This window comes from Ursus americanus, chromosome X, assembly GCF_024610735.1.
Source record: "Ursus americanus isolate L20-20 chromosome X, mUrsAme1.1.p, whole genome shotgun sequence".
Classification (NCBI taxonomy): domain Eukaryota; kingdom Metazoa; phylum Chordata; class Mammalia; order Carnivora; family Ursidae; genus Ursus; species Ursus americanus.
Genome location: NC_142164.1, coordinates 116,260,928 through 116,278,579, shown reverse-complemented (window position 1 = coordinate 116,278,579; position 17,652 = coordinate 116,260,928). Strand labels below are relative to the sequence as shown.

The 17,652-nt window shown below is 52.7% G+C and overlaps 1 protein-coding gene across 4 annotated transcripts in view; it reads left to right on the top strand.

Moving 5' to 3' along the window:
* The window catches only part of TBL1X (transducin beta like 1 X-linked), a 211,700-nt gene that overhangs the window by 164,097 nt on the left and 29,951 nt on the right, over positions 1 to 17,652 (top strand). For 3 of the 4 annotated variants that reach the window (XM_087859766.1, XM_045813596.2, XM_045813595.2), the window contains one exon: positions 881 to 988. The exons of the other annotated variant lie outside the window; for it this stretch is intronic. In XM_087859766.1, coding sequence (XP_087715892.1) covers positions 931 to 988 — 58 coding nt within the window. In that variant the 5' untranslated portion in view covers positions 881 to 930. The remainder of the gene's footprint in view (positions 1 to 880; positions 989 to 17,652) is intronic. 4 annotated transcript variants of the gene reach the window in all.

Here is a 17,652-nt window from a genome sequence, read left to right as displayed (position 1 = left end):
GTTTGTTGGTGTATAAGACGAGTTGTGCTTGCTTGATTGACCTCCCTCCCCTCCCCTCCCCTCCCCTCCCCCTCCCCCTCGCTCTCCTCTCCTCTCCTGGGGCTCGCTTGCTCTTATGGTCACTAGGATCACTGTGAAGAAAATCAGATTCTCTCTTTGGTTGCTCTGTGTTCGTGCTCCATCTTCCTGAGACTTGGCTTCTTTATAGAAATGATGTCGAGGAGACATGTACACTTCACTCCTCACTCGTGTGTGTTTCCCTTCTCAGTGCTGCCTACGGCCTGTACGTAGAGTGACCGTCGGTTTTATCGCTTAAACTTTATGAGTGAAAGGTACTGTGGCTAATTGCTTTTCTAGAACAACAGGCAAAATCTGGTCCATGTGGTCACCTGCCTTAGGGGTGTTGACGTGACTTCTGGTCTACTCACTAATCTCCTCTGCCTGGAAAAGCGCTTAGTGTCCTATCCACCCAAGCTCGTCAGACAGCACTTCAGGATTCCGTGCATGCTCATTACCAAATCCATTGTGATCACGATGCACATGTGATTTTTATTGAATAAAAAGTTGGGTTTTGTTTTCGTTTTCCGTTGCCCCTGAATTTGTCATTAGTGTGGTTTATCCCTGACCCTATCCCAGCCTTATAAAATACACCAGTGCCTTATTCTTTTTTCATGTTTTTGAAACTTTTCTCCTGAATGTATATATTTTATAAATATTTTATATATATATATATATATTACAAAATTATAGTTATCTTCATGGTGATACCATCATACCGTCATGGGTATGGCTTTTTTAGTCCTCTCAAGAAAGAATACAGGGACAAAAAAACGGGCAGTGTTTCAAAACCCTCTTCCCACTTCTTCTTGTCGTCTCACAGAGGGTGGCTCCCGCATCGTACGGACCTCATCGCCGCGAGGTGAGGCTAAGATGAGCATAACCAGTGACGAGGTGAACTTCCTGGTGTATCGCTATCTCCAGGAGTCAGGTAAGAGGCTTGGGTTTCTGTCAGCTGGAAACCCATCTGCAGTATGCCACATGCACAACCACCCACCAGTGATCGGAAAACCAGGCTAGAAAAGAAGAGCAGGTGACGTTCTTAGTGAGAGCGTTGAAGGAGATGGGTGGGGTGGGATGGGGCTTGTGTTCTGTCTTCCCTTGCTCTTTCTGCCCGGATGAGATCAGATTGCAGTTAAGGTCAAGAGCAGTTGGGACGGACATGGAAAGGGCGTTAATGGATGGGCTGGTGTGTCTTCATGCTGTCTGTATCTATGAATCTCTCAGATTTAAGACCACTCATCTTTGGAGCTCCTAAACCACACCCCACCGGGGGCCCTTGGCAGTTTCCCAAAACGTACGAATGGTTCCGGTTTCTTCCAACACTTGTGACTGTGACCAAGACGTGACTTGACGATAAGCACTGGACAGGCCCGATGTGTGCTCCCTATCGACAGGGTAGACCTTGGGAATAGCAGCTGGCATCCTCAGGGGGCAGGGAACGGGGTTGACAAGAGCCCAAGGCCCCGGGTCCGGCCTGGCTTTGTCACAGAACAAAGGCAGCCCTCTGGGAAGTCCTTGGACGCCTCCGAGCCCGGATCCACGCGTTAGACAGTGTCGCAGCTGCCCCCCACGGACACAGCCTCCACACGGTTTACTGGGTAGCTTGTGGGTGCTTTTTACATTCTCAAGACTCCGAATTCTTTTTTTAATTAATGTTATTAGATTTTTAATTAATTTCTAAAGCGAATATTGTCTTTAAACTTTTAAAACTTCAAAATATTTCATTAGAGATGCGCAAAATGACATGTATGAAGAACATTGTTGTCAGCACCTATCCACCCAAATTAAGAACTACAGCATTTCCAGAGCCCGAGGGATGCCCGTGTTCGACTCTCCGGTGCCGTCCCCTTTCTCTTCTCAGTGCTGACTGCCCGCCTCCCCCAGGTTTGGTGTGTGTTGTCCCCATGCACTTACTGTGCACACGGTCTCTTCCTAAGCAGCGTAGGCCCTGAGGTATTAGTTCGTGACGGCCGCTGTAAGGAAGGACCACAGACTGGGGCCACGGCTCGAACAGAAATACGTTGTCTCAACGTTCTGCAGGACCGGAGTCCAAATTCAAGGTGTGGGCGGTGTGGGTTCCTTCTGAGGCCGTGAGGGAGTCTGTTCCGTGCCTGTCTCCCCACTTGTGGGGGGTTGCCCCCCATCGTTGCTGCTCCATGGCTTGTGGAGGCATCACGCCTGTGTCAGCCTTCATCGTCACCCGGCTTTCTCCCCGTGTGCTGCTCCCTCTGTCCGAATTTGTCACGTTTCTCCTTCTTATAGATCCTTCTCTCCAGGATCCTTTCCTTTTGGAGACATTCCTCCTGGATTAGGGCCTCACCAGACTGCAGTATAACCTAATCTTAACGCATTACATCTGCAGTGACCCCGTTTCCAAATGAAGCCACTCTCGGAGCTGAACCGGGGGCCTAGGACTTGAACCTAGGAATTTGGGGCAGAACACAGTGCAACCCATCATTCTCAGTCTTGTGCGTTATTTAAACTTTATACACTTGGTATCCTATCATTTATGTTCTGCAACTTGATTTTTCAAAAAGGAAACCCGTCCGTGGGCCTCCACCTTCCAGAGACACATGGACGAGTTTGAGGGAAAACCAGCTCGTGAGCCCCTGGGTCTGGGCTCTCCCAGAGTTAGCCTGGAAGGCTGAGCTGGGTGGGGGTTATGTCCAGACCACATGGCTCAGGCTCTGACCCCCGAACAAGTTATTTACCCCACTGGAGCCTCCCCTCCCCTGCAAAAAAAAAAAGTTATCGTGGGCAAAAGTAATGAAGAACAGTGGACACATAGTGTGTTACATACAAACACGTCTTCGCAGCCAGTCCTGGCTGTCCGTCCCTGGGGACCCAGCTAGCGTTTTCATGGAACGCGCACATTCTTTTTCCATATATATTACATCATTTGCATTGGCTGTTGCCCAACGTAGAATAAAAGAAATTGATAAAATGTGTATGACCTCAGCCCTGTGGGCCTGGGGAGTCAGTAGTACGGCTCTCATACCTTACTCCCCTGGGAAGTCGGGGGACCCGCTCACCTGGAGTGCAGGTGCTCCCCCGTGGTGCAGCTAGGTGCTCCCCCATGACGCAGCTGCGTGCTCCCCCGTGGACTTTCAGCAGGGAATTCGAGATTCCTTTCTGTGTGCACCCTTGTGCACAAAGATAGGAGGCACAAGTACGGTCAGAATGTGTGAAGAAATCACAAGCCGAACCTCAGGATAAGTAAATGATGTGAAAACCTTATGCAGAGCCTGGGTCGCCTGGAGTGAGGGTTTTCTTGGTTGGCTGGTCCCTGGGGCCCGAGGCCCGAGGCCCAGTGGGGGCAGGAGCACCACTGGCCTCTTGGAATAAACACAGAAACCATCCCTCCCCCAGAAAGGCCATACTTTCTTTTCTCATGTTTGCTTGCATTGGGCCCCTGTTTGTTGATAAAGCTCTGTCACCAGGCAACTGAGGAGGGGAGTCGGGGGACAGGAGGATAGGCTTTCACCCCTATGGATTTTGTGTCTGCGAGCCCCTGTCCTGCTTGTCCGAGTCCTTCCATACACGTGTTGCGTACGTCTTCCAGAAAGCCATGCCTGCGCCTTCCTCTAAGGACCACGTGAGTCCTGGAGTGGCCTGGAGTCCCCCACGAGGACTTGTTCAAAAGCAGGAGGAGAGGAAATACCAAGAGGTCCTTTTGGGGTCGTTTTCTGTGTTTTTCTCAAATCCTCAGTTTCGGCTCAGCACATATTTCTTGAGCGCCCACCCAGTGCAGAGAGCATCTTCTCAGCCTGTCGGTGTCTCCTTTCTAGCGGTGGGGGGGCGGGGGCTCACAAATGAGCCCTGTGTTCCCACAGGTGACTCCTTCCTCCACTCCTCCCAGTCCGGCTTTCTCTGCCAGAGGTACCAGGAGTTCTGTGTTGCCAAGGCTTGGGCAGCAGGCCCCATCCTTATGCCTTGTGTGGAGGAAGGTGGGTGCGCAGGAGGGAGGGGCCGGGGATGGCCTCGCGGGAGGCAGACAGCTGGTTCTCTGGTCCCTGCGTGCTTCGCCTCGCCGGTCGGGGGATAGCCCCGGAAGGTTCCAGCCCCGCTGCATGCGCGCAGCGAGGAGCTAGTTCCCTAGAAGCCCGGGCGTTCCTGGTCCTGGTCACCCGAACTCAAGGGGAGAGCCGGCCTTCTCTACACCAAGCCACGGACGCCGTCCCTGGCCGTCCGTCTCCAGCACCGTCCGTCTGCATCCCACCGCCGCGTCCTCTGTATCGGTGTGGGTGCCGTGAATCCCCCAAGGAACCTGTCTCTCCCCAAGAGCGGGAAGGCGGCGTGTTGAAGGTGACAGCTTCCTGGCTGGGAGAATCCAGGTCACACGTCTTCAAACTTGGGCAGAACCTCAAGGATGGGCTTGCTCGTGACTCTGCCCGCGAACAGCACCATCGAGGTCATCTTGGGTTGTGCTCTGGCCTTCCCCGGAGGGAGGAGGTAGATTCCACTGCAGAGGCGCGTCCCTCAACCTGCCAGGACGCGGCGATGTCGCCGTGACCGTCGTTCGCTGTGTGGAGCCGCGGGCTTGCCCGTAAAAGCACCTGGTGCATACCGTAGACTTGCGAGCTCTCTCTGTAACGGCCTCACGGCATTCTGAAGAAGAAAGTGTTGGTCGGCGAGCAAGGCTTGTGGACGAAGCAGGAGGCAGCTGGGACTGCCCGCTCCGGCGCCACAGTGGCCGCGTCGGCTTGCGCCGGAGCTGGGGCAGCCCGGCTTTGCGGCTCAGACCTTGCTCTGCCGTACGGGGATTCACCGCGTGGTCTCTGTTGCCGGGTGTGCCACTCGTAGAGCAGGGCATTGCAGCGGGGTGCCCCCCCAGCCCCCGGCTCGCCTCACCCCCCCAACAGTGAGGGAATGAGGCAGCAGGGTGTAGGAATGGGGTTCAGCCTGCATAGGCTGGTGTGAGCGGCTCCTGCAAATACCGCATGAATCGCGGTTGTTTGCCACTGCTGTTTTCTCCGTGTAGCGTGGGAGGCGGATGCCTGTTGCAAGTGCGTACGGAGAGTGGGAAATATCAGTGAGTCCCTGAAAGCCTGAGTGTTTCCTCTAGGGCTCCACCCCCAAATCCAAGTTACAAAGGAGATAATTCCTCCCAGACCCAATTGGGGAGGGATGCAGTGGACACGAAGTGTTGCTGGAGGCTGTCCCTTCGCACAAGCAGGAGGGTGGCCACCTGGCGTTGCCCAGGTCCTGGTGAAAGACCCGAAATGCACGGTATTGGCGGATTTGTCAGCAAAGTGTGTGTGTTACGTTGCGTCCGCAAGGCCAGCTACATGCCTTCTGGACGGAAAGATGGTCCGCAGACCTGGGTCCGTGTCACCATTGAGTCTTGAGAGGAGAGCCGAGCTGGGGGTTTAGAGCCAGATTTTCCCCAACAGTTAAATGGTGGCCACACTCTGTTTCCATGGTCTCATTCGGCAATCTCCGAGAAGGCCGATCTCACCCGTCCTGTGTTGCATCTGTGTTTTTAAATGAAGGTATAATTTTCACGCAGTAAAATTCAGCCTCTGTAGAGTACGGGGTTAGAGTTTTTGCAAAACGTGTCTAGTCCACTAAGCACCAGTCCCATTGAGATGGGAGAGAAGTCCATCACCCCTAAAACTCCGCCGGGCCCCTTTGTCATCAGAGCGTCTGCCCAGCGCAGCCCCTGGCCGCGACACTGTGAGGCCCATCCGTGGCGTTACGCCTGTGTGAGGGGTTGTCTCCATGGACTCAGGCCGCGTGCAGCCCTCGGAGTCTGGCTGCTCTGGCTCAGTGTTGTGCGCCTGGGATGCAGCCACGCCGTCGGACGCGTCACTGGTCGGTTCTTCGGTGCTAAGTCCTATTCCGTTGTAAGAATGCGCCGCAGTTGGCTTGTCCATTCTCCTGTGGAAGAACAGTTGAGTTGTTTCCGGGTTTTGACCATCACGACTAAAGCTGCTAGAAACCTCTGTGTACAGTGTTCTTGTGAGAACATCGGTGTTCGTTGCTTTTGGGTGAGCAGCTAGGCGTGGGATTGCTGGCTCGTGTGCTGAGTGTGGGTTGAAGGTTATCAGAAGCCACTGCATCCTTCTCGGGGTCGCTGGGCAGTGAGGCCCTCGAGAAGCATCAGTGGTTTTGTAGATGCGATCGGACGAGCGGTGCTGATTTGTGCTTAGTTGGGAGGTAGGTAAGAGGACGTCAGCCCCGGCAGACAGATCTGCAGGATACCGAGGACGCCTCATGCTTCCTCTTTGGGGTTAAAATTAGCCTTCTGGAACCTGTACGGAGTCATGGTTTCCGCCAGTGACTTTCACCGCGACCTGCTGAGTGAGAGAGTGTCCACAAATGGACCCTGTCTCCTGCTTTGGCAGCACAGCTCTGGACGTAAAAACAGACCGCTCCACCGCCTGGCCAGCCCTCCAGGGGAGGCGACTGGGCGTCGGGACTGGACGTGCGTCCCTCTGTGCGGGCTTCGGGGCAGAAAGCACGAGTCCTCCAGATCGGGCCCCACGTAGGGCGGCCGCTGAAATTCTGCACACTGCCTCGCTCACACCCCCACCTCGAGTTTGGGGACTGACCTCGGCAGCCCACGTAGAAGAAGTGGAGGCTTCGTAAAACGGCTCGACGATCACTGCTGGTTCCGCTGGTGAAGAAGGAAGCGCAAGTGAGAAATTGTTTTGTCAGGTGGCGGGTATGTCACCCGGCTGTGTGGTCCCGAGGGCTGTCGTTTCACACATTTCAGGTAATAAAAGGAGCCTGTTGTTACGGGAGATGGTAAAAATTGATTTATCCTATCTTACAAATCACCGGGATGATGAACTTCTTTCTTCATGGGGAAGGGTTTCAGGTATGATTGCAAACTCCTTCTACACAGAACTTCTTTTCTGATTTGTCATGATTTGTCGTCGAGAGGCCGATTTATTATACATGTTTATTGCTTCCATTAACGTCACAATGCATGCATTATTCACAGAGGGGCATTGGCAGTTCCCTAAAACGAAAATCTGCGTCTTCGCCGGGTTCTGTTTTCCTCGAGAGCTGTGTCTGCACACGTGTTGACCGGCTACGCAGGAGTAGGCATGTTTCCTTGGATTTACATAATGTACACATAGTTCTGTATTATGTGTCATCCTTGGATAGTTCTAGATTATGTATCATCCAAAGACGGTAGTGAAATACTGTGTGCTCACACTTTGGGGGTTCACAGCAGAACCGGGGTGCCATGTCTCATTCATTACGTGGAGCTTCTAGGCCGAGACAAATGGTAAAGCTTTGCTTGCCAGGTGCCAAGCAGCCTTCCATGCCCTGTGATGCCCCGTATAAGGTCAGCGTGGCTAGGATCTAAGGGGAGAGCAAGGGAGGCTTAGGGTGGCATTTTGTCTCCACAGCAAGCCCCAGCACAAAGCTAAAGGTCGTTCTGTTCTAAACACATAGAGAGCTCTTACTTTCTGGAAAGATTACGGAGTGGTTTCAGAACCATGCATGTGCACACAGCCGCTTCGTGGGGCCAGGCGGGGAAAGAATGTTTGGAGAAGAGCGAGCCACACTGTGCTGCGTGAAGTAGCCGAGGTCCCTGTAGGGCTGAGGACAGGGCTGGGGGGGTGGGTCTCCTTCTGGGGGGGAGGGGCGCGGGGGGGAGCAAAGCAGCCCAGCTGTGTGCTCAGAAACAGTACGAGGGTACAGAGGTCCCTTCAGAAACAACACCAGGAGGTGACCTGGGGCCTTTAAAATGGTACTTTTTAAAGCCAGCCTGCCTGGGTTCAAGAAGGGTTTTCTGGGAATTGTAGTTCATCGGTGGAAGAAAACCTTTCTCTGAGGCCCTGTCTGCTGAGCTCGGGGCCATCAATTATGTCAGAACTGACTGTGCCCCTTCTCCTGGCCTCTTGCTGCATTTTCTTGGAATCTCTGCTTGGTTAGAGAGAGCGCGTGTGTCGTAAGGAGTGCCCTTTCCGGCTCCGCTCAGCGTCGCGGGTTCGTGAGCTGCCGTGGCAGCAGGGCTGTTGGCGGACGTCGTGGACAGAGGTGCTCCTTCCTGCAGAGGTGAGCTGCTGCCTTAGGGGTGCATAGAATGTTCCGTCCGAAAATCGCAGTGGAGACAACCCCAGTGTCCCCGGGTGGACGAATGGATAAACGAAGTGTGTCGCGTCCCCACAATGGAACGCCATTCAGCCTTACAAGAGGAGGGACGTTACCCCAATGATACAGACGTAGCGAAGAGAAGGGCCATATGCACCCCAATGTTCATAGCAGCATTGTCCACAATAGCTAAATCGTGGAAGGAGCCGAGATGCCCTTCAACAGATGACTGGATTAAGAAGATGTGGTCCATATATACAATGGACTATTACTCAGCCATCAGAAAGAACGATTACCCAACATTTGCAGCAACATGGACGGGACTGGAGGAGATTATGCTAAGTGAAATAAGTCAAGCAGAGAAAGACAACTATCATATGATTTCTCTCATCTATGGAACATAAGAACTAGGAAGATCGGTAGGGGAAGAAAGGGATAAAGAAAGGGGGGGTAATCAGAAGGGGGAATGAAGCATGAGAGACTATGGACTATGAGAAACAAACTGAGGGCCTCAGAGGGGAGGGGGGTGGGGGAATGGGATAGACCGGTGATGGGTAGTAAGGAGGGCACATATTGCATGGTGCACTGGGTGTTATACGCAACTAACGAATCATCGAGCCTTACATCAAAAACTGGGGATGTACTGTATGGTGACTAACATAATATAATAAAAAATCATTAAAAAAAAAAAAAAAAAGAGGAGGGACGTTCTGACGCAGGCTGCGGCACGGATGCACTTGGAGGGCCTGATGCTGAGAGTCAGAAGCCAGACGCCAGGACGGACGCCGGACAAGTCGGCTGACATGAGGCACCCGGAGTCGTCAGAATGCACAGAGACAGGAAGCAGAACACAGGTTACTGGGGGCTCAGAGGGCGCGATGGGGACTTAAGTGTTGAGTGGGGACAAAGTTTCTGTTTGGGAAGCTGACAGAGTTCTGGAGATGCGCGGCGGTGGTGTTTGCCCAGCAGTGTGAACGTACTTAACGTCAGTGACCCGTGCACTCAGAAATGGCTAGAACGGTCCACTCTGTTACGTGTGTTTTACCACCATAAGTCACAGTGTTACAGGGAGGAGGTTTCGTGTAGAGATGACTCCAGAGTTTGGGGTCTCCAAAGGAAGGGAAGAAAGCACCTGAATTCCACATCGACATTATTACATTCAAGGGCTTTTTAATAGAACCGTACAGTCTTCCAGACAAGCCCTTGGCACACATAGTGTCATTTGTAAGCTGAATTGTTATCTGATAAAATCCAGTTATTAAAAAAAAAAAAGAAAAACAACTGGAAACAGCAGCTTCATTTGTAATGGCAGGATATTGGAAACTCCCCAAATGAGCCTCCGTGGGCGATCGGCTCCGCGCACTGTGGTTGCAGACGCTGGGGTTCCTCTCAGCACTAAAAAGGAATGATCCCCAGCAGCTCCCTGACCGCCATCCATTAAATGCCAATAACACGCCCCCTCCCCTGTGTTGTCATGGCCAAGGATGTCTGTGGACTTTGCCAGAGGTCCCCTTGAGGGTGAACTCGCCCCCAGTTGACAACCACTGATGCACAGCCTTTAGCTCCGGGATGTTTTCCTTCCGGCGGGTTTTTATTGGTCAGTGGGGTTTTAATGGGATTCGGTTTCTTCACACTTTACCTTCTTGGGCTATATTTTGATTCCTTTTGCTGCAGATCTCAAATAGACTTTAACAATGAGCAAAATGCAGTCCCCGTTTTTATTACATTTTTCCAGGGCAGTTTTTCCCCTCGAGGAAGGCGGAAGTCTGCCAAAGCATCTCCAGCAGATAATTAAATAATTGGGAGTAGCAGACTTTCCATCTGATTTAAAAATAATAATAATAATTTTGGGGGGGCTCCCGGTGAGGAGGTTAGATAACCAGGAAAAGGGCGCTACTCTTAATATTTTGAATAATTTCTGTCTGCAAAAATGATGAAGCAGCTTTGCCCGCTCTAATCCCAGCATCTGACAAATCACGCGGTAGGCTCTGCTATGTTTCCTAGGACCGTGGAATGCCTTCTTATGCAAGACACACTTCCACAGATTCGGGAAATCATTTAAAAATGGTTCAGCTATCTTAATTTAAACAAAAGTTCAGGGCTTATTGTTCATCCGAGTCTCTAAAAATATATTTTGACTACAGAGGCACTTTTACATTGCTAATGTGTGTCCCTGTTTAAAGAGAGGATCTTTATGGAACAGTAAAGCCAAGCATTTCTTGGAGATCGTGGTCGCCTTTGCTTTAGAAATAATAAAGGAAAGTATTTGTTCCGTCGCATCATAGATAAGGAAGCCCCGAATGACATCTCCGCGTTGCTGCTGAGTGAAAGGACCTTTGAAGTCCTGTGGGACAGTAACAAGACCCACCTTCCTGTTTCCCACAGATGTGAGCAGCACGTGTGTGATGAGGCGTCAGGGCTCCCCAACACCACACTCAGACCCTACGATTCGCTCAAGGGAGTCACAGGATCAGAAACAGTTATATTCACGGTTAATTACCGCAGAAAGATCTAGATTATAATGGACAGCACATTGACTTTAATTTTTTTTAAAGAATTTATTGATTTATTTGAAAGAGAGCAGAACACGAGAGAGAGAACACAAGTAGGGGTGAGGAGCAGAGGGGGAGGGAGAAGTAGACTCCCTGCTAAGTAGGGAGCCCGATGTGGGGCTTGATCCCAGGACCCTGAGATCATGACCTGAGCCAAAAGGAGATGCTTCACTGACAGAGGCACCCATGCGCGTCCACGTTGACTTTATAGTTCACAGTCGTGTATTGTATGTTTGGATGTTGCTGAGAGAGAAAATCGTCAGTGTTCTCGCCACATCAGATAAATGTAACTGGGAGGCGATGGAGGTCTTCATTAACGTGGTCGTGGTAATCCTTTCACGATGTATGCGGCTATCAGACCATCACGTACCCCTGGAACGGACGTGACGTCGTAGGTCAGTCCTATCTGCGTAAAGGTGAGGGGAGAAACAGGTGAGCATCGGCACAGGGAAGTTGCGTGAGGCTCGGTCTGGGAGAAGCTAAGCGCTCACGTACGGGTGTGCTGTCCCCGTGGACTCACACGATGGCACCTGATTCCCCCAGCAGCAAGTACAGGGGCGCATGGGAGGTGTTCTAACCACCCCAGCTTTGTCGGGCATCGTCCTGTAGGCATGCAGCATCTGCTGAGCGGGGACAGAAGGAGAACTTGGGGAGCTCTGGGGCTGCCCCCACCACAGTCCCAAAGTTTGAGTCTGGGTTGTGGTTGGGTATCTGTCATCTGTGCATGTGTGTGCATGTTGTACTTTCTTTTTTTTTTTTTAAGATTTAATTTTTTGACAGAGATAGAGACAGCCAGCGAGAGAGGGAACACAAGCAGGGGGAGTGGGAGAGGAAGAAGCAGGCTCATAGCGGAGGAGCCTGATGTGGGGCTCGATCCTGTAACGCCGGGATCACGCCCTGAGCCGAAGGCAGACGGTTAACCGCTGTGCCACCCAGGCGCCCCTGCATGTTGTACTTTCAACTGAAAAACGTAGGGGCAGTTAAGGAGCTGGAGAAGGTGATACCCATGCCTTCCATCTGGAAGAGAATAAACCGTTTCCCTGGCTGGCTTTGTGGCATCCATAATCCACGCTCCTCCACCAGAGAAGTGTACCCTCGTTCCCTTTGCACAGTCTGTAGGGGTGCAGTCCTCCACTGACACTCCTGTGCATGTGAATTGTTTCGTTACAAACCCTCTGGCTCCAGAATCTTCCTCTTTTAAACGGTTTTTCTTGATCCTGTTAATGTGAAATCATTGATTCCCTTTCTGACGTTAAGCCCTGCATTCCTCGAATGGACCCCACCTGGCCCAGACGGTTTGTCCTTTTTTACGCATTGCTGAATTTGGTCTGTTAATACCGTGTCTTGTGTATTTGTGTTTATCTTACTGGGAGAAACTGGGGTGTCCTGTTCCTTTTCGAATGTCCTTGTCAGGTGTGGGTATTGGGCTCTGCTGGCCTCATAAAACAAGTTGAGGGACCCAAAAGTGCTTTCCTCGGGACCTATTGGCCCCATCCCCTAGTCCGGTTCTCTCCCCTAGCGCAGGGCGGAGAGCTTTCTGTCAAGGTTAGATACTTGAGTGTGTGTTGAAGCACAGAAGCAGCCATGACACAGAACTTAGTTTGCAGGACTCCGTGCAAGACTCTTGACAGAATGCGGGCGTTCTGCCCTTCCCTGCCGTCCACTGTGTGTGCTTAGTGAGTGTTATTTCCTTCTCCCTTTGCAAACTTCTGTGGCCCTCCTGTGTCACAACAGCCCCAGCTCTTTGTGTTCCATCTGCAACATGTGTGCCCCATTTTATTAATATTTATTAATAGTTTCCTTGAGTTGAAACCGTTCCTGAGATACACCAGTCTTTCAACTGCACTTGCGTCATGCACGTTAAAATAAGTAACTTAGATTGTAAGGTGTTTGCCCCTGTGCTACCTAAACTTACTTGGGGTACCGTCAGAGGTTTGGGCACCATCAGGGAGGCCTCAATGTCCCGGAATAGAGCAGCCATCATGACCTTGACCTCCACGGGAGTCTCTCGAGGGCGTGTCCTTCGTGTGGTGGCACTGCCCTGGGTGCTAGGGTGCGAAGGAACAGAGGAGAAGAGGGAGTCTTACATCTTCTCCCCACCTAGGGAGGAGCACAGATATTGAGGGTGGCCTCTTAGGCTGCTGAACGTAACGTTGGAAGCGCGTGCAAAGGAAGCCCGGCATCCCTGGACAGGGCTCAGAGAGCAGGAGGCATGTGAGCTGGATCGTGAGCTAGAATTTTGCACGCGAGGCAAGGGAAAGACCATTTCAAGCAAAGTCACGAAGCCGGGTTGAGGAAGGCCCTGAGGCTTGGCAAACGGTTCAGGGAGAAAGGAGCCAGCTTGCTGAGAGGGACGAAGGACACGGGATGGGAGGAATGACAAGAAAATACCGGGACACTGGAATGAGCACAGGTTAACGGTGGGCGGGAACGCTTGAGCCCTGTGCCTTTGGAAGCCGTTGATCCCTTTGGAAAGTAAATCTGGAGGTAGCGTGAGTAAACGATGAGGGAACACGGGCAGACTGCCGATATGGTGGCTATCGAGAGCAACTAACAACGAGTGGGCATGCCGATATCGTGTTAGGGAAAGAGGCACAGATACAGAATTGTAGGATCGTAAGAACTCACGTACTGACTAATTTGCAGGGCGCCCGGGTGGCTCAGTTGGTGAAGCCTCTGCCTTCGGCTCAGGTCATGATACCGGGGTCCTGGGATCGAGCCCGGTGTCATCCGGCTCCCTGCTCAGCAGGGAATCTGCTGCTCCCTCTGCTTGCCTCTGTCTCTCTCCCCCTCTGACAAATAAATACATAGAAATATTTTAAAAATTAAAAAACTCATTTGCACAGAAAGAGGGGCAAGAAGACACTCTCCCGCGTGCAAACACAGTTGTGTCAAGTGTAGAATCACGTGAGTTATTTCCTCTCTCTTTCAAATTGCTTTCTCTGTTTTTCCTAAACTCATAAGTTAATTTTTAAATTTTTAAAAAATTGTTAAGAATGCTCTCAATGATGAGCCCCTGGCTTGGCCTCCACGTTCCGAGTGGCTGATTTCTGAGTCGTGAATCCGCCAGGGTTCCCGCCGAGGGGGGGCTGTGGTGCCAGCAGGTGGCGTATGTGTGCCCCGAGCGGCTCCTGGCTTCGCACCGCGGGCTCCATGAACCCGGCAGGGACAGCGGCCTCCCTCGCCTGGCCGCCTCTCCCCAGCCAGTTGTTGGCCCGGGAGGAAGTCGCAGGCTTCGTTTATAACCTGATGAATGCTTTCCCCTCCTGGATGTTTCTTCCCACGGCGAGAGGATATTATGAACTTGGCAGGGCGCGCGGTCTGCCACAGTCAGAGGCCCGCACTGCGCTCAGCCGCCACCCTTGGGGTCCAGGCCAGATGTTATAAGTGAAACCCTGTTTTAACGAGGTCCTTCTGGTATTTCTTTTGGGCGCCATCCAAGACCGCTGCATTTCACGCCAAATTCCGTGTGATGGCGAGCCCTCTGCAACAGGTCAGCAGCCCATAAAAACGTTCTCACTGCCAGGCGCCTGGGTGGCTCAGTCGGTGAAGCATCTGCCTTGGCTCAGGTCATGATCCCAGGGTCCTGGGATCGAGCCCCGAGTCAGGCTCCCTGCTGAGTGGCGATTCTCCCTCTGCCTGGTGTTCCCTGTGCTTGTGCTCGCTCTCTCTCTGACAAATAAATAAAATCTTAAAACAATACACAACACTCTCGCTGCACTCAGCTTTCTGTGGCCACGTGTCAGAGAATTAGGACAAAAAGTGACGGCTGGGTCTTGAGAATCTTTTTTTTTTTTTTAAGAATCGTAAAGCGGATACACATGTGAGGTGACTGAGACTGCAGAATCAGAAAGAATTCTCAACATAGTTTTATGCTTTTTACCATGGGTAGAAGTTGAGTCTCCATATGGTAAGAACGGCTTCTTGGGCAGAAAATGTGATCCTCTGGTGACACGAATCCGTCACTTCCAAAGAGGAGATGTGAACCCAGAGCAGAGTAGGTTCCGGAGATGAGGGTATGCGATCTCTTGCTCTCTCACTTTTCGTGTGGACAGCTTCTAGCTCGGGCTCTGTGTGCGTGTGTGTGTGTGCGCGTGTGTGTGTTTCTCTGATTGATCTGACCCAGCTCCCGCGCCGTGGCCTTGGCCTCCCTCCCATCTTCACTTGGATCAGCACCCGCCCCGCCCCCCTCGGTCTCCCCTCCCCCCCGCGGAGAGACGGCTGCCGCTCTGGTGCAGGGACCCCGATGAGCCAGGGAACACGGGGTGTTAACGGCGGTGTCGATACCGGAGAAAGGAAAGGAAGTGCTGCATAATGGATGAGCGCTCCGTGGAGCCTGGGGGAGCGGAGCTGGGTGTCCGCCAGCACCCTTGGGCGTCCGGGAACCACAGGGCGCTGCCAGCGGCCCGGGCTCCGCACCTGAGTCCTCGGCGAGGCTTGCTGCCGCCCGCGCGCAAGTCGTCTCACAAACCTCCCAGCCACAGACTGAAGTGTGTGTTTCCACTTCCTGTCCAATAAGGGACATCCCCACCCAGCTGCTGCCCCTCCGTCGTACTCATAAAGCCAGTCCCGGTTCCGCCCTCCGTCTCCCCGGCTTCCTGCTCCCTGCGTGTGCCCGGCGTGGCGTGGCCCGGTCTCTCGGGAATTGTAAGTGATCCATTCTTTCGGTGGCACGAACGCCTCCCTCTGTGTGGCCACGGAGTCACCTCTGTAAATGAAAATCCTCTGGGTTTGATGGCGCACTGAGCTCATTTTTAACCTCTTCGTAGGGTTTTAGAATTAAAAGGGGCCTTGGATGTTGTTTAATGTCACCTGTTTGTTGGTCAGAAAAGGAAGCCAGGGAAGCAAGTGAGGACAGACCGCGAGGCCTTGGAGCGCTCGGCGAAGGGTGCTGTCTCGGTCAGCGAAGAGACGCCGTGCCTCGTTCCTCCATCGCCACATCTGATGTTGTTTGTTCGCGGTCTTACTCCTGACGCCGCTCTCTTTAGGGGAGGTGTCGAAAGATACAGTTCATCGGAGCTTGCTTTGTGTAGTACGGAAGCATTCCGCCTCGTTTGTGCAATGCAGAGCTTGTTTGCAGCTTACTGGGCTGAGACGTGTAATATAAATGGTGTTGCTGATAAGGTGATCTTCTTCCTCTTTTTTAAAGGGGCGCCATCTTGAAGCATTTAGAAGTTTCTAAACAAATGTCAGGAGTGTCCTGTGTGTGGGTTAAGAGCATGGACTCCAGGGTCAGGTGGCCACTTCCAAGCTGTGTGCCCTTGGGGGAATCACTTAACTGCTCTGTGCCTCAGTGTCCCCATCAGTAACATGGAGTCCGTAAGAGTAACTCAGGGTTGTTGCCAGCCCCGAGGTGGCCGCGAGGGCCAATTACATAATAAGCCCTGAATACCATTACCTTGATTCTTCTCACATATCGTAATCGTTTTGGAGTTCACGTGTCCCTCTGGCCAAGAGTTGTCTTTGGTGCTTTTGTCAGCTGTTACTTGTATGGTAGTCAGATTTGTTTAGAAACTGCTTTCCTTCTCTTATACTGTCGGAACTAAATCCTTCATTCTTGTCCATCTCCTTCAAGTCTCTTATTGTGAAGAGAGCAAGGACTCCGTTTTGTTCCGCTGCTTACCGCCCCTCTGCTCCCATCAGCCTGAGCAGTTTCTCCTAGCCTTCCTTGAGTTTCCTTCAGTACACCCACCTGCCGCCACAGCGGCTGCCCCGAGCTGGGCGCTCTGTGCCTCAGGAAGGGAATCCAGATGGGCTTCCTCCCTTCAAGAAGCTTCTGTCTTCTCGGAAGCTGGGAGGTTCAGAAGAACGGAGAGTGCTGGGTGCTGTGGGAGCTCAGGAGGGACGGCAGTCATTCCGCCCTGGGAGGACAAGATGGGCCTCCTCGGAGCAAGGCCGTCTGGCCACAGCCCTGACGACAGAGCAGGTATCCGCACTGGTGGACAGGGGCATTCGGGAGCCGGCTTTCTTGCCCTCTGGCTTTTGGAACTCGGCCCAGCCCTCTCCTTGTCATGGGGCGCTTTCCTCTGTACACACTCAGGAGGCTGAGTGTCCCTGGTCTCTCCCTGTTATGCCCATAGCACCCCCCCCCAACACACACCCCCTGTCCGTAGCACTGCCACCCCTCCCACACACCCCTGTGACCACCAAAACTGTCAACAGACAGTGCCATTTGCCTGCGTCTGCCCTGCGGGTACAGACTCGCCCTCCCTTGATAACCGTGAACCCTGTTCTAGACCAAGAGACCGCAGTTAGCAGAGACGTTCTCTAGGGAGGCAGGAAGCAGGTATGCTCCTCGAGCAGAGGTGCCTGGGGAGCCCCTGAGACATGCCCCGGCTCACGGCCGGGTACGCGGGGCTTCCAGGCCCGTGGTCAGGTGACAGGTCTTGTCCTGGCCTGTAAGGCTCTTGACGGCTCTTGAGAAGGGAGCCACCCGGCTCCGCGTGCTGAGTCAGCAAAGCTCCCAGGACGGTTTTGGGTGATGTCCCGTAGCCTCTGTCAGTCTTGTATGCCGCCGCCGGACACTACATGTCCGCTGCCATTGTCGTCCCCACGTTGTCCGGTGGAGTAGAAGAGCGTCTTGGGCCTCGGGCTGCCGTAGCAAAGTCCACAGACCGAGTGGCTTAGACACAGCCTCCGTTTTGTTCCTCACGGTTCCGGTAAAACTGTGTCTGCACGTGCAAGCCGTGGGCCAGACTTGGGCCTGGGGGCTCCCTGTGCCTTCTCCTGATCTAGACAATTAGAATGACACGTGCCCGTCGGCGCTGGGTGGCTGTCTGTATTCCCAGCGTGCAAGTTCCTTAAATACTTAATACAGATTCTGCTTTTATAGACGCCTCACGTTGGTGTCCTTGGTGTTTGGTTCAGCTGAAGAAACAAACCCACCCTCACAGCTGCCACGAGTATCACACGTCTGCTTTTCTCTGCCAGATACGCTGTATTTTTAAGGGCCAGGTTCTGCTGATGAATCCGGCCAGTACGAACTGGG